Source organism: Myiozetetes cayanensis, unplaced genomic scaffold, assembly GCF_022539395.1.
Source record: "Myiozetetes cayanensis isolate MyiCay16 unplaced genomic scaffold, myiCay2020 scf2-11, whole genome shotgun sequence".
Classification (NCBI taxonomy): domain Eukaryota; kingdom Metazoa; phylum Chordata; class Aves; order Passeriformes; family Tyrannidae; genus Myiozetetes; species Myiozetetes cayanensis.
The window spans coordinates 1,384,390-1,396,860 of NW_026087411.1; the positions used below are offsets into that span (position 1 = coordinate 1,384,390).

The following is a 12,471-nucleotide window of genomic DNA, read 5'->3' on the forward strand; positions in this document are numbered from 1 at the left end:
CCCCGCTGCTGGGCGGGCTCCTGCGGCGGAAGGGGCGGCGGGAGGCGATGGCGGCGCGGCCGGAGCTGCGGGAGGAGCTGGAGCGGCGGCTGCGGGACCTGGGCATCGCCACCGTCACGGCAGAGCACCCCCAGGTACGGCACAGCCCCGGGGAAAGCGGGAGGGGAGCCTGCCTGCCGCCCGGCCACGGCGGAGCGGCCCGGGGCGAGCCCTGGGCGGGCTATGCAGCGGAATTATCAATGGGGAACTTCCAACGCGGGGCCTGGCAGAGCGTTCTGGGGGGTTGTTCTGGGATCGCTTTTGCCTCCAGATTCCCCCTTTCCCCCTCCAGTTCCTCAGCAGTTTGAGGAGCTACAATCCACCCCCTCTCCTTCCCCTGACACCCACAGTAGCCAAGCTGCTTTCCAAACTTCTCCTCGCTCCCTCGCCACGTCATTGCCGTGTGTGTGCAATGGGGCTGCAAACAGCACTCCCAGAGCTGCCTTGCAGTGACATATTGCTGTATGGCAACACAGAAATTATCCAGCAGCAGTCTGTCACATCTCATCCGTGCTCTGTTCAGATTTCCTCATAAAAGGGGGGGAAAAAGCTTTTAGGCCAAATGGAACATTGGTATTTTCAAAGTGTTTAACAGAAGGTACCTGCCAGGACACAGCTGGGAGTCTAATGGGATACAGAGTCCCACACCACACTGGTGCTGTTTTCCAGGTGTTCACTGTGGAGGAAATGATGCCCCACGTCCAGCACATGAAAGGAGGCCACAGTAAAAACCTGTTTCTTAAAGACAAAAAGAAGAAAGGGTTCTGGCTGGTGACCGTCCTGCACAACAGGCAGGTCAATTTGAACGATCTGGCTAAAAAACTGGGCCTTGGCAGTGGGAACCTCAGGTTTGCTGATGAGAACTCCATGCTGGAGAAGCTCCAGGTGGGCCAGGGCTGTGCCACGCCACTCGCCCTCTTCTGTGACCAGGGGGACGTGAGGCTGGTGCTGGACTCCGCCCTGCTGGAAGGGGGCCACGAAAAGGTGTATTTTCACCCAATGACAAATTCTGCAACCATGGGATTAAGCCCTGAGGACTTCTTGAAGTTTGTGAGATCAACAGGCCACGACCCCATCATCCTACACTTCGATGAAGATGTTAACTAGAGGAAGTTCACTTTTCTACTGCTAGACATAGATTTGGTAAACTGGTGAAAATCTTGTTACAAATAAAACTTGAAAAAAAGACTTATTCCTTTTTCATATTTTTTTTCAATTGTGTAAATTTATAATGGACAATCTCGTGAGAAAAAATACCATCACTGAGTTATTAGAAGTTCAGCAATGTTCTTAAAAAGACCTTTGCAGTCTGTATGCACTAAGTATAAACTTTAGTATAAATTAACTCATGTTTGCACTAGGTAACTATTAAGTATAAAAGGCATTATTTAAATAACTTTATAATCTTTGTTAATGAAACAGATAAAACTGGAACGTCCCAGGTGTGGGACTGGCCTTGAAGGTTTGAACTTAACATGAAGAGAGGGGAGCAGTGAAGGTGAGGGATGGAACCTGAAGGTGATGGGGGGTGAAGGCTTTTGAGTGCAGCCTAATGAAAACGTCACACAAACGCTGGCTCTGGGGCAGCCAAGAGCATCAGCAGCAGCTGAGGTGAGCAGAAACCAACCCCCAGGAGTGCAGATTAAAACACATCCAAGGAGCTGTGATCTTGGAAGAATGAACAGTTACTATTATCTGAGTAAGAAGAAGTGTCTTCTGTGGCAAGGCAGGTTTCTCCCCCTCCTCCTTACCGTGGTCTCCTGCATTTTGGAAGGATCTGGCACCTGTTCTCAGAGCTCCTGGTGACAGAACACTCACCATCCAGCAGGTCAGAGTCCTCCCTCCACCTGGTCAGACACCAACCAACCCCAGCTATCAGAGGAGTCATCTCAGTGGGACAGAAGGGACCTAAAAACGCTGCAGCTGGAGGAAGAGTCACTAGAAAGATGTCCAGTAACATTTATCTTACCCTCTGCCTGCTACTACTCTCCCTCCCACTAAAGGTTTTTCTCTTTCTTCTACCCCAAAATCCCTTTTCCCTTATTAAAAAATGAGGATTAGACTTGACTTGTCAGGGGTTTTAAATCTACAGTATTTTAAATGGGACAAATTGATTTAAAGGCATGTGCACAATCCTAGAACCTGCACTGCCTGAAGTGTAACTGTTTTTGTCCTCAGGGGGATCCTGAGACTTGACAGAAATAACCCCCAAGCAAAACTAAAGCTTCAAATACTACACTTGTCAAATCTATAATGATTTCCTTTTGTCTTTACTTACGAAATTAGTGTTGTTTTCTTTGGTGTTTTTTTTTTTTTTTAATAAAAGTATCAAAATAGTGTACAGTTTAAAGCTACCCAGGTCTACACAAATCCCACAGAACAAACTACACACGGTCCAGAAAAATTCTGCTACAGTTTTATCAGTTTTTTCCTTCCAGAAGAAATACTCACTGCACACATCACCGACTGACCACGACACCAACACCCTGCCAGTAACATCAGTTTCCAGAGAAAGTGTGTATGAACATACACACAACAAAATAAGAATAAAAATTATTTGGTTTGGCATTTTAATAACATCATTAATAAATGTATACAATGGCGAACATTAAAAAAAAATCAATATGTAAAGGAAATTACAGTTTTAAATAAGAGCTTTTTAAGTTCTGTTTCACACCTAGGTACATTCCTTTAAGGCAGTTTTATTAATATCAAAGCATTATTTACATATACATCATCAGCTATCTCTAAAAAATAAAAAATAAAAAACCAAATGACACATGAGCTCCTTTGTTAGGCTGCATCATGTCCTGGAAAAAGTTTAGAAACAATAACAACACGTGTTGGGAATGTTACTAAATCCTCGCAGAGTATCAGAAAAGCAAATCAAACATAGAATGGTGTAGCACAACAACCTCCTTCCTACCCTGGGCCTGGCAGCTCCGGGGGGACAAAGCTGGGCGTCCAACGGCTGCTTCCCTGAGACTCCCTGCTCCAGCAACTCACAGGTGGCTCCCACGTTTGCTTCTCTACCTTATTTCAAGGGCACAGACTGGGAAGAGAAAGCCAGCGGGAATCGGCAGATCCCAGCCCCTCCTGACTGCTGCACTGTCCTGAAGCTCCTCTGCAAAACAAAGCGCTGGGAGAGCAGCAGATTGAAGCCCTGAAGTGCTCCTGTGCCTCTGCTGATGCTTTGGGCTCATTTGGCAAATACCACCCAACATCCCACTCCGGCCTTTGCGCCGACAAAGGGGGTCCAAACCCGCTTAGGATGGCACAGAGGGGCCCTTGCAGCACTCGGGCACCCAGAGCTGGCCCGCCAGGGAGAATCCTGCCCCCCAAATCCCCTCCAAGGAACACCCAGGGAGGCTTTGGGATGGGGCTCATTTCTAGGCCAAGGGGTGAGTTAAACAGTAGCTGGAAAGTTTGTGACAGGCCCCGGCTGGGACCCCACAGAGGCTCTGAGAAGGTGTAACACTGTGCAAAAAGCAAAGTGTGGAAGCTGTGAGGGGTAACCTTGGACAAGCTGAGGCCTCCAGAGCTGAGTTGATCCATGGGGGATCCCTGTGTGATGGAAACAGTAACACTGTTAAATGGTTTGGGGGTTTGAACTGCGTCAGTCCTCTGCTGCCAGTGAGGTGAACCCAGTCACAGGCCCTGAAAGGAGCTTGAACACACTGTCCTTTAGAATTAAAGAGCTATTTTCCTAATATTTATGGTCTTTGAATTCTCTTTCGTACCCACCACGCCTTTAATGTAGATCCTTTAGCCCATTTTAGCATAAAAAAATAATTCAGAAGGAAGTCCCTTTAAAGCAAAAAAAAGCAAACCAAATGTCCCCTTCTGAAGCTTATTGAACTGGCCTCTTTTTTCCCCCTTTTTGACAGGATTTCATGCTTTTGGAGCTGCTGAACTGCACTCAGCAGAGTCAGGCTCACCGTCGCTGAGGGAATGGGGTGACCTTCTGCACCTGCCTGTTGGACACTCGGAGGTGACACAGGGAATGTAACACCAGGAACAGGAATGTGCTTATTGGTTGGAATAACATGTAACAACTCTGAATCCAAGCTCCTCTCCATTTCCTCTGAGCAAATCTTCCCAGACACAAACGTATGCAACCACCCAACGTACCAAGAACATCTGTCAACTTTAATATAAACCAATAACGAACAAAACAGATCTAGTAAAAGATAACCTTCAAGGGAACTGATTGTAAAATGCATATGATATTATTTACATTTCTTTTTTGCCATCAAGAAACCTCCTAAGCCACAATCAGCTCATGTCAAGAGACAAACAGTAAAAAAAAAAGAATTAGTCGATACACAAAACATCGTCAGACAGTCGTAACCCGGAAACGGCATTTGTGGAAAACAGCCTCAATATTAAAATAAACGTGGTAGAAAACTCAGACCTGACAACCTCCTGCCAGAAACATCCAAACATACAAACGCAGAGTAACTCGGGAAGGTGGAAAACACAAAGGACAAACAGTTTCTCTATAACACCATTATCCCATGACTCCCACTTCTGTTAGCTCCCCAGCTTTCCCATGGATGTAAACAGATTTTTTTCTCTTGCAGTATGCAACAAAAGTCAGCATAAACTTTTTTTTTTTTAAGAGCAATTTCATGCAGATTATGCAAACCAAATAAGGCAGTGAAGTGCCAGTAGCTGTGAGGTTTTTGTATCTGTATATACAGTCCATTTCAACAAAATACTACAGCATTTTCCTTTAGATTTACAGTCGTAAAGAGAAACTGCCAGTTATGGGGGTTTTTGGCTAATTATTAGCAGAAGCTTAAGCAAATCAGTGGCTAATTTCAAAAACAGAAGATGAAAGAAGCATTTTTATTTTTTTTTAAAATTTTTTTTTTCCCTGGAGTAATTCTTGAGAGACCTTAAAATCCTCGGTCCTTAGGGAGATGAGAACTGTCCTTTATTCAGTAGATCTTAACAGTGCAATGTGCAATAATTCCTAAGCCCATCTACACATTTTCGGCAGTAGACTCCAGTAGAGCTCCTTGATTCAAGGAAGGAAGGAAGGTAGGTAGGTTTTTATGTCTCGCCTGCTCTAGTCACGAAGAATGTACAAAATTCCCTCAATTTTTTTTTTGTTTCTATTAGTGACTCCTACAGTCGCTGTCTTGTTACTTCAGATATAAAGGCTTCACACTGAGATACTGAAGGACACTTTTTCTCTCTGTGTGCGGTCGAAAGGCAGAAGAAAGAGAAAAGAACGTGAGAAAAGCGGCAGGTGCAGAGGCACAACACAGAGGTCAGAACTCACACAACTAACAGCACTAGAGCATGCACCACAGGGAGCTCCACAGCACACACAGCCAGCACACAGAGCCACGGGCCGGGATCTGGGATTTACCCACTGCTCCTGAGCATTCACCTGCCCCCTCTCTAAGAACTGACTTTGGTGCTGGCTCTCAGCAGGATTTCTTTGGACCTTCTCCATGGGAGATGTGGACAAACCAAAAGAAATGGCATTTTTACAGGCAAAAGGCTGAACGGGATGAGGCTCCCTCCTGAGGAGGGACCTGCTGGAGGGCCACTAGTCCTGGCCTAACCAGGCAGCCCTGGCCTAACCAGGCAGCCCTGGCCTAACCAGTGAGCGCGAGAGAAGCCAGTTAAGCAAAGCGGTATTTACATCTGGTTAATGCAATGTGCTCTGGGTCTGAGATGTAATGCTGTTAGTTTGTTGTAAATGAAATTCATCTCATTTACAGTCTGGGCAGGAAACTCACCACTTGGCCCACAGCTCATGTAGTGGGGAATAGAATTAGGAGCTTTGTTGCTCCCTAGACCTGCTTTTTGAATTTCTGCTTTCTGGGATAGCTTCCACATCTGCAGAGAAAAGCATTTCAGGTTATTCATTGTGTTTATCAGGACACGAAAAAAACCCCTCATGCATTAAATACATTCTACTCCTTAGGAGAGCAAAAGGATATACAAACACGTCTTTGTTGTTTTTAAGAGGAAAGGACAGAGGAGAGGGACAGAAGAAACTCACTGCAGGTGCCTACTCGGCTGCACTCGCTGACATTCCCCTCAGCATTTAGAACAGGCGTTACTCCCAAAGCACAGTCAGACAGATGTCACTTATGTATGGAAAGGTAACAGTGATGAGATGCAAGCCCAGCTGACTGAGTCTAGCAGGGAACTCCCCTGGCTGTACCCTGCCCTGCTGCAGGCTGGCAGAAACATTCCCATTCCGTCCTGCAAACCAGGAAAGGCTCTTTGCATGCGACAGCTGGAACGTGCAAAATGCAGGGGGTGGGTTCCCCGGTCACTCCCAGCAGAGCACCAGGCAAAGCCTGCTCTGTGGGCAGACTGCACAACACAACCTTCCTGGCCAGCAGCCCCCTGTTTAAGCAGTGCCATGCACTCCCAACTGAGCAGAGCTCAAGGCAGCAGGGGTAGGAACGAGCCAGGCATCCATCCACGTGTTTCACAGCCAGCCATGTGCACAGCTCAGCAGCAGCAGGGATTGGGAACCAAGGGAATTCCACAGCTCCTTCCACTATTTCAGCGTAAACCAAGAGAGACACCCACAACCTTCCTTGTTGAAGTGTAAAGACCAAAAAGCAGGGGAAAAAAATGATCCTTCTGTCCATGAAAACATTTGCTTTCTTTCATATCCAATACACAGATGTTGTCAGTCATTATTCTGAGCACTGAACACTCTCTCACAGAACACTTCCACTGCTGCTGATCCACAAATTTATAAAGCAATGCAAAGCAGTGGCTGGAGCTGGACAAGCTCCTGGAGATCCCAGACACTGGAGCTCCAGGACACTCCTGCAGACCTTGTTCTGCCCAGAACAAGCAGAGTCTCTGCAAGGCCCAGTAAGAAAACAGCAGCTCCTGGCAGCACAGTGTGAGTTTATACCAAGTGCTCTGAGAGCCAAGATGGCAGTTCCTTAAATAACTTATCAAATGTGTGGTGCACACGTTGGGACACCAGCGCTCCTCATCTCCAGCACAACTCCAACACATCTGCAGGTTAATGGCAGCGAAGGCAAACCACACGAGCCAAGAGCAGGGCACTGATCCCACAGAATGCCTCTGGAACAGGCAATAACCTGCCCTCACTCCCTCTCTCCACCTGGAAGTGCAGGGCTCCCTCTCCTGTACCAAGCAGAGCCCTCACATGGAACAGCTGCTGCTCTTCCCTGGGGAGCTGTGGATTCCCTGCCCCTCCCAGTTAATCACTCAGGAGTTAAAGCTCGGCCCACAGAGCAGTTCTGTGAGTGCCACAATGCTGCTGCAGAATCAGCTCAGGCTAAAGAACAGAATGTGGTGTTGCTTATCCTCAGTATTTAACTTTCATTCAGGTTTTTTGTAAGGGATGTAATTTTGGCTCCCACAACTGGCCTGGCTACGTCCTCTGGCAGAGAAGTGCTCGTGTCTAAAGCCTCACGTAGTTACTGCTTAAGTCTGCTACAATTTCAAACTGTTCATATTTACCACCGAGAACTTTCAAGCACTTGCAGAGGCAGTGGCACATTAAATAATAACTTTAACATTTCTCTTCAGCTGCTCATCTGGGACTTGAGGAGTTATTTCCTGAAGCACTCCTATCCTCTCAAAACCTTGCAAGCAACTCGGTTATTCTTCCTTTTATTTAACTGTGCTAATTTAACATTTTTTCTGTTATTTTGTTACACCATTTTGTTTTCTGCTATATCAGTGTTACTTCTGTTGAGAACTAAAAATGGCTTTCCACCACGCTCAAGACAGGATTTTATTCCTACACATCACAAGGAGTCTGTTATTTGACTCCTGATAAAACCAAAGCCTTCCCCACAGCTGCACCCCAGACGTGGAAAGGCAGAGCAGACCAAAGGGAAAAGGTGGAAAAGGCCATTTTTTCACAACAAGTGCTGGGTATCATGTGACTATTTATCACCTCTTCAAAAGAATTATCATTCCTGTCCAGGATTGTGAATGCTCTGTGTGCGTATGACTCAGTAATTGATATTTATTGTGCAAACTGGAGGCACTGAATGATTAGGCTGTGATTTGTTCCTCGTGCGTTTATGCCGGGACGTGGCATAAATGGAAAGGGCAACAAGATACCGAGACATCTCTAAATGCTTCTTTTCATTTTTCAAAGGGGGAAAAAAAGCATTTTTACTCCAAGTAGATGATGCACGTGTTACCGACCCCCCTGAGAGCTGGAGCACAACTGGCAGCACTGTCCCTTCCCGGGAACGCCGCTCCCGGGGCGCAGCATGCGGGTGCTTTAACATGCAGCAGTGACCCACAGGAGAGCAGCCCGCTCCTGCGAGGCGTGACACACAACAACACAGCTCGATTACGGAGGCATGCAGAACGTACACAGTGCAATCAGGGTTTCATGCAGGCTTTGGTGGGGTTACAGGTCCACATTCCAACATGCCACAGTCCACAGCCGCGGGACACAACCACCCACGGACCGACCAAGGAGGCTCTGAGATCCAGCGGGCACGGAGAGCACCCCTATGGCACGTTAGACTCGTACGTGTGCACCGACACAGCCTGCTCCTCACACACAGCCATACTCGTACCACAGCGTTTGGTTATCCTCCGACACCAGCAGCGGGGGCTCGGCCTCACCCGTGCTGGCACCGGAGGCAGGGACGGGCTCCCTGGGCAGGGCCGCCCGAGGCTCCCCCTGGGCAGGGCTGTGAGCGGCACGGGGCTGTTCCTGGATCCAGGGCACTGACCTAAACGCTGGCGGATTTGCCCGCTCGGCTGCTCTGGAGGTGGATCTGTGGGGCGCTCCACTGATATTACTGACTAACTCCGTGTTCAGGGATAAGAATGGCTGGGGCACAGGAAAGGATCCTGCGCTGCCACGCCCAGATCCACCGGCTTTATCCCAGAACACGCTCGCACTCGGCAAAGTCCTCTCCCCACAACTTGGCCTTTCCGGCCTGGAAGGCCCGGGCGCCTCGGAGTTACATCCCAAATTACGCGGCGGGGCCTCGCCCTGCGGGACACCCCCTGCCCTGTAGGGCACCCAGTGGGCACAGGGGGAGGAGAACCCATGTGCTGAGTACTCACTGGAGCTGGGCGGGGCGCTCCTGTCGGCCGCGGGCGCCGCCGGATCCACCGACACGGGCGGCCGACTGTCCTTGGACAAAAAGTCATGGATGCTTGTCCTGCGGGTGGTCCCTTCCGCCGTGGAGATGACGCTGCTGGCACGAGGTAAGGTGGCGTACGGATTGCAGTCCCTGGAAGGGCGCTGCGATGCAGTCGCCTGCAGCTTGTCCTTCACCGCCCGGGCCTTCCCGGGTGCTCCGGGCGGGAATTTGATGGGGGAGCTGCTCAGGTAGAGATCGTCAGTCTTACGGAGGCTGGGCCTCACCAGCTGCTCCGGCCTCAGGGATCGGCCCTCGCAGAAATCCACCGTGGTTTTGACGCTCAAGGACCTCACGATCCCACAGCCAGCGCCCGGCTGCTTCCGGGGCCTCTCCCGCCCTGCCAGCTCCGCAGACTCAGACAGGCTCCTCATCACTTCATCCAGAAGGTTCTCTTCACTTGCAGATTTCATCTGTCAAAACCAGGAGACACACATTTACAATGTCATACAATGTTGTGATTGTTAATCTTTACCTTTTGTTAAGCGATCCTTGTGGACGTAAATGCAGAACAATCCTACCAGGATTATTAGATTTTTTTTGATTTCTCAGCTCTAAAAGCAGTATTAAAAGTGTATAACACACACACTTAAAACCTAAAAATCCTTGTCAGGGAGGCCACAGGTGAGAGAGATCATTGCAAGTATCCAACAAAACGATGTAGAATCTCCTCCAGACCCAAGTCTCTGTCCCAGACAGCCCCAGTCAGACTAGCTGGGAATGTGTATTTTTCCATGTCACTTGTGTCATTTAAATAAGACAGAGTCTGACCCTTCCTCCTGAGAGGTCCTGGTCACAGTGGCTGCCTGGCTTTATCCTACAGACCTCTGGGTTTTGGGCAGACATACCCAAGAACTAGGGAGGAAGAAAATGGAATACCAGCACAGAAAAGGTGATTTGGGGCGCCTAACAAACTGTCACTGCTTTACAGAGACATTCTCTTGGTCTGATTTCTCTCAAAAAGCTCCAAGGTCGCTTTTTGTTTCCCATTACTGTTACAAAGACAAAACCGAAGCAGACAAGAGTCTCCTCAGGGAATGAAGCCAAACATCTCCCCTTGCTGTTGATGCAGGACGGAGCTGACAGCAGCTCCTGCTGAACAGACGTGCTGCACTGGAAGGAGTCCTGGCCTTCCCCCTGCACTCCGAGTGTCCCAAGACACCGGGGACAGGACTCCTCACCAACCCAGGGGCCTCTGCAATTCCAAACCACTTGATGTGTGGTGCAGCAGGTGCTGCACCAGGACAGAAGTGACCTCGGAATGCAGGAGTGAGCAAGAGCTCCACAGCAGCTCTACCCACTGTGCCTGGCACTAACTGAGCCCGTCCGAGAGTACACTACGTAGCCACAACACCCTCCAGACTGACCTCACTGGAGTTACTCTTGTTGCTCTCCTCCAGGAACTGCTGCAGGGTGACCACTTCGCTGCCAGGAGAGCCGGTTTTGGCGTGCTTTCCACGGCTCTCCAGCGCCTCGGTCCTCTGCGGGAGCACCGGGCTGGAGCGGCTGGGACCCCTCAGGTACTGCGTGGGGCTGCTGCTGCTGCTGGACCAGGCCTCGTGCTCGTGCAGGAGGCTGAACTCCCCGCTGCTGTGGCTCTGGGGCCTGCTCTGGCTGTTCACTGCACCTGCTGGGGGATGAGGCCATCAGGGATTTCCGTTAGCAACACACAGCACAGCTGACAACATGGACAGCCTTACCCAGACCTGCAGCACTAATTCTATTGAAGAGACTAAAAACAATCCAGTTGTCCTTTTTCACTTCACAGAACTGCACTCCCCTGACTTACCTTTTGCAGCTCTTTAAACGTGATTTTTAAAAATAAAAACTACCGTTATAATCTGGGCCTCTACCTACATAACATTACATTCCAAGAGGCTAAGGATGCACCTCCACTCCTGCTCAGCATCACTGTGAGGCACATGGCAATGTAATGTTAAAAGAAATACAAAGGGCTGAATGGAAAGAAAATGTTTTCTCCAACAAGAGCTACTTAGGAATGCTGCTTCTCCAACACTTCCTGCTGTTACTCCTAGCTGGTTACAACTGGGACCTGAAGGAAGCACATGGTGTTAAATGCAAAATGAATTCCACAGGTCCAATTCCTTTTATTTGTCAGAAATTGTGAACTGCTAAAAAAATACGCAGGGATAATCAGGCATTTCTGACTTCGTGTTACTCTTAAGAAATGAAATGAAGTTTGAACAAAGATAAATTGCTTACAGTGGAGATTTCTAAACTGGGGCAAGGAGGACCTCAAGGGATCTTTTACAGAAGGGAGTAACCACAGAGATGTAATATAAACTATCAGAAATACTCAGCTAGCGTTCATTCCTAAATTTCCAAACAAACAGACACCTTTCCATAAATGAAGCCATGAATTTTAAGTGAATCCTGAGCTGGCAGTGCTCTGGTGGATACAACAGCTACAAGGGCCATTCCATACAAAAATGGAATTTAGAGAACACTGGTCAATCCAGGGATGTTGTTAACCTGGCAAATCCAAAGCACAAAGGTCTCTAGGATGTGAGACCATCCTGGCCAGTTGTACAGTACACAGCCCACAGCAGCAGTGCAGGAGGATGCTTGGGAAAAAAAAGAGCAATTTCTCTTCTTAAAACACTTTTTAAAGTAATTTGGGGGGAATTCTTATTTTGCACCATTGTTACCTGGGTTAGGTTTGGTTTAAAATAGCTGGTAACTTAGAAAGTGACAGCACCCTTTTAATATTTATTAAATAATCAGTTCTAGGAACATCTTTGCTCCCAGTCTGGGGAATGAAGGCTGTGAAATGCTTAAATGCTTAAACCACCTGCTGTGGTTTGCAGGGGGAATTTTTTGGCTGTGGGGTTGATTTTTTTTTTTAAATCTCTACAGATAATCTTACAGAGGAAAGAATGGAAATGAAGCACAGATGTGAATTCCCCTCCAGCATACCTTTGACTTCATGGAGTGAAGCATTGTTATTGCTATTGCTAGTGGATGTCCTGCCACTATCAAGGCTGGCTGGTCTGGAAGCTGAATGGAAAATTAGGAGACATGGTGGTGAACAAGATTGCAGCAGAGGCCGCGGTCCCTCGACATTCTGCTCCCAGAATGCTCAGGCAGGGCATGCACTGACACAGGCCCAGCATGCCCACGGGCAACAAAGGGTTCTTACACATCAGAAAGCGGAGGAATTTCCAGGCGGTCCAAGAGGACACTTTGGAAAAGGGCACTACAGGAATGGCACAGTAGAGGGGAGAGGAAACAGAGAGAGAAAGAGAGGGTACGTTTAGAAGTGAGAGTGGTGTCA

The 12,471-nt window shown here is 48.4% G+C and overlaps 2 protein-coding genes across 2 annotated transcripts in view; one reads left to right on the forward strand and one right to left on the reverse strand.

Annotated features, from left to right (window-relative positions):
- Positions 1-39: 39 nt before the first annotated feature.
- Positions 40-2,362, forward strand: LOC126640818 (prolyl-tRNA synthetase associated domain-containing protein 1-like). Its single transcript, XM_050317000.1, has 2 exons — positions 40-134; positions 709-2,362. The coding sequence occupies exons 1-2, from the start codon at positions 48-50 to the stop codon at positions 1,144-1,146; spliced, it is 525 nt and encodes a 174-aa protein (XP_050172957.1). The 5' UTR covers positions 40-47; the 3' UTR covers positions 1,147-2,362.
- An 81-nt stretch (positions 2,363-2,443) lies between these two features.
- CCDC88A (coiled-coil domain containing 88A) overlaps positions 2,444-12,471 on the reverse strand; it is a 62,348-nt gene continuing 52,320 nt past the window's right edge. The window contains 5 exon segments of the mRNA XM_050316981.1: positions 2,444-5,242; positions 5,796-5,895; positions 9,100-9,589; positions 10,544-10,806; positions 12,114-12,194. Of these exon segments, the coding sequence (XP_050172938.1) occupies positions 5,831-5,895; positions 9,100-9,589; positions 10,544-10,806; positions 12,114-12,194 (899 nt within the window). The 3' untranslated portion in view covers positions 2,444-5,242; positions 5,796-5,830.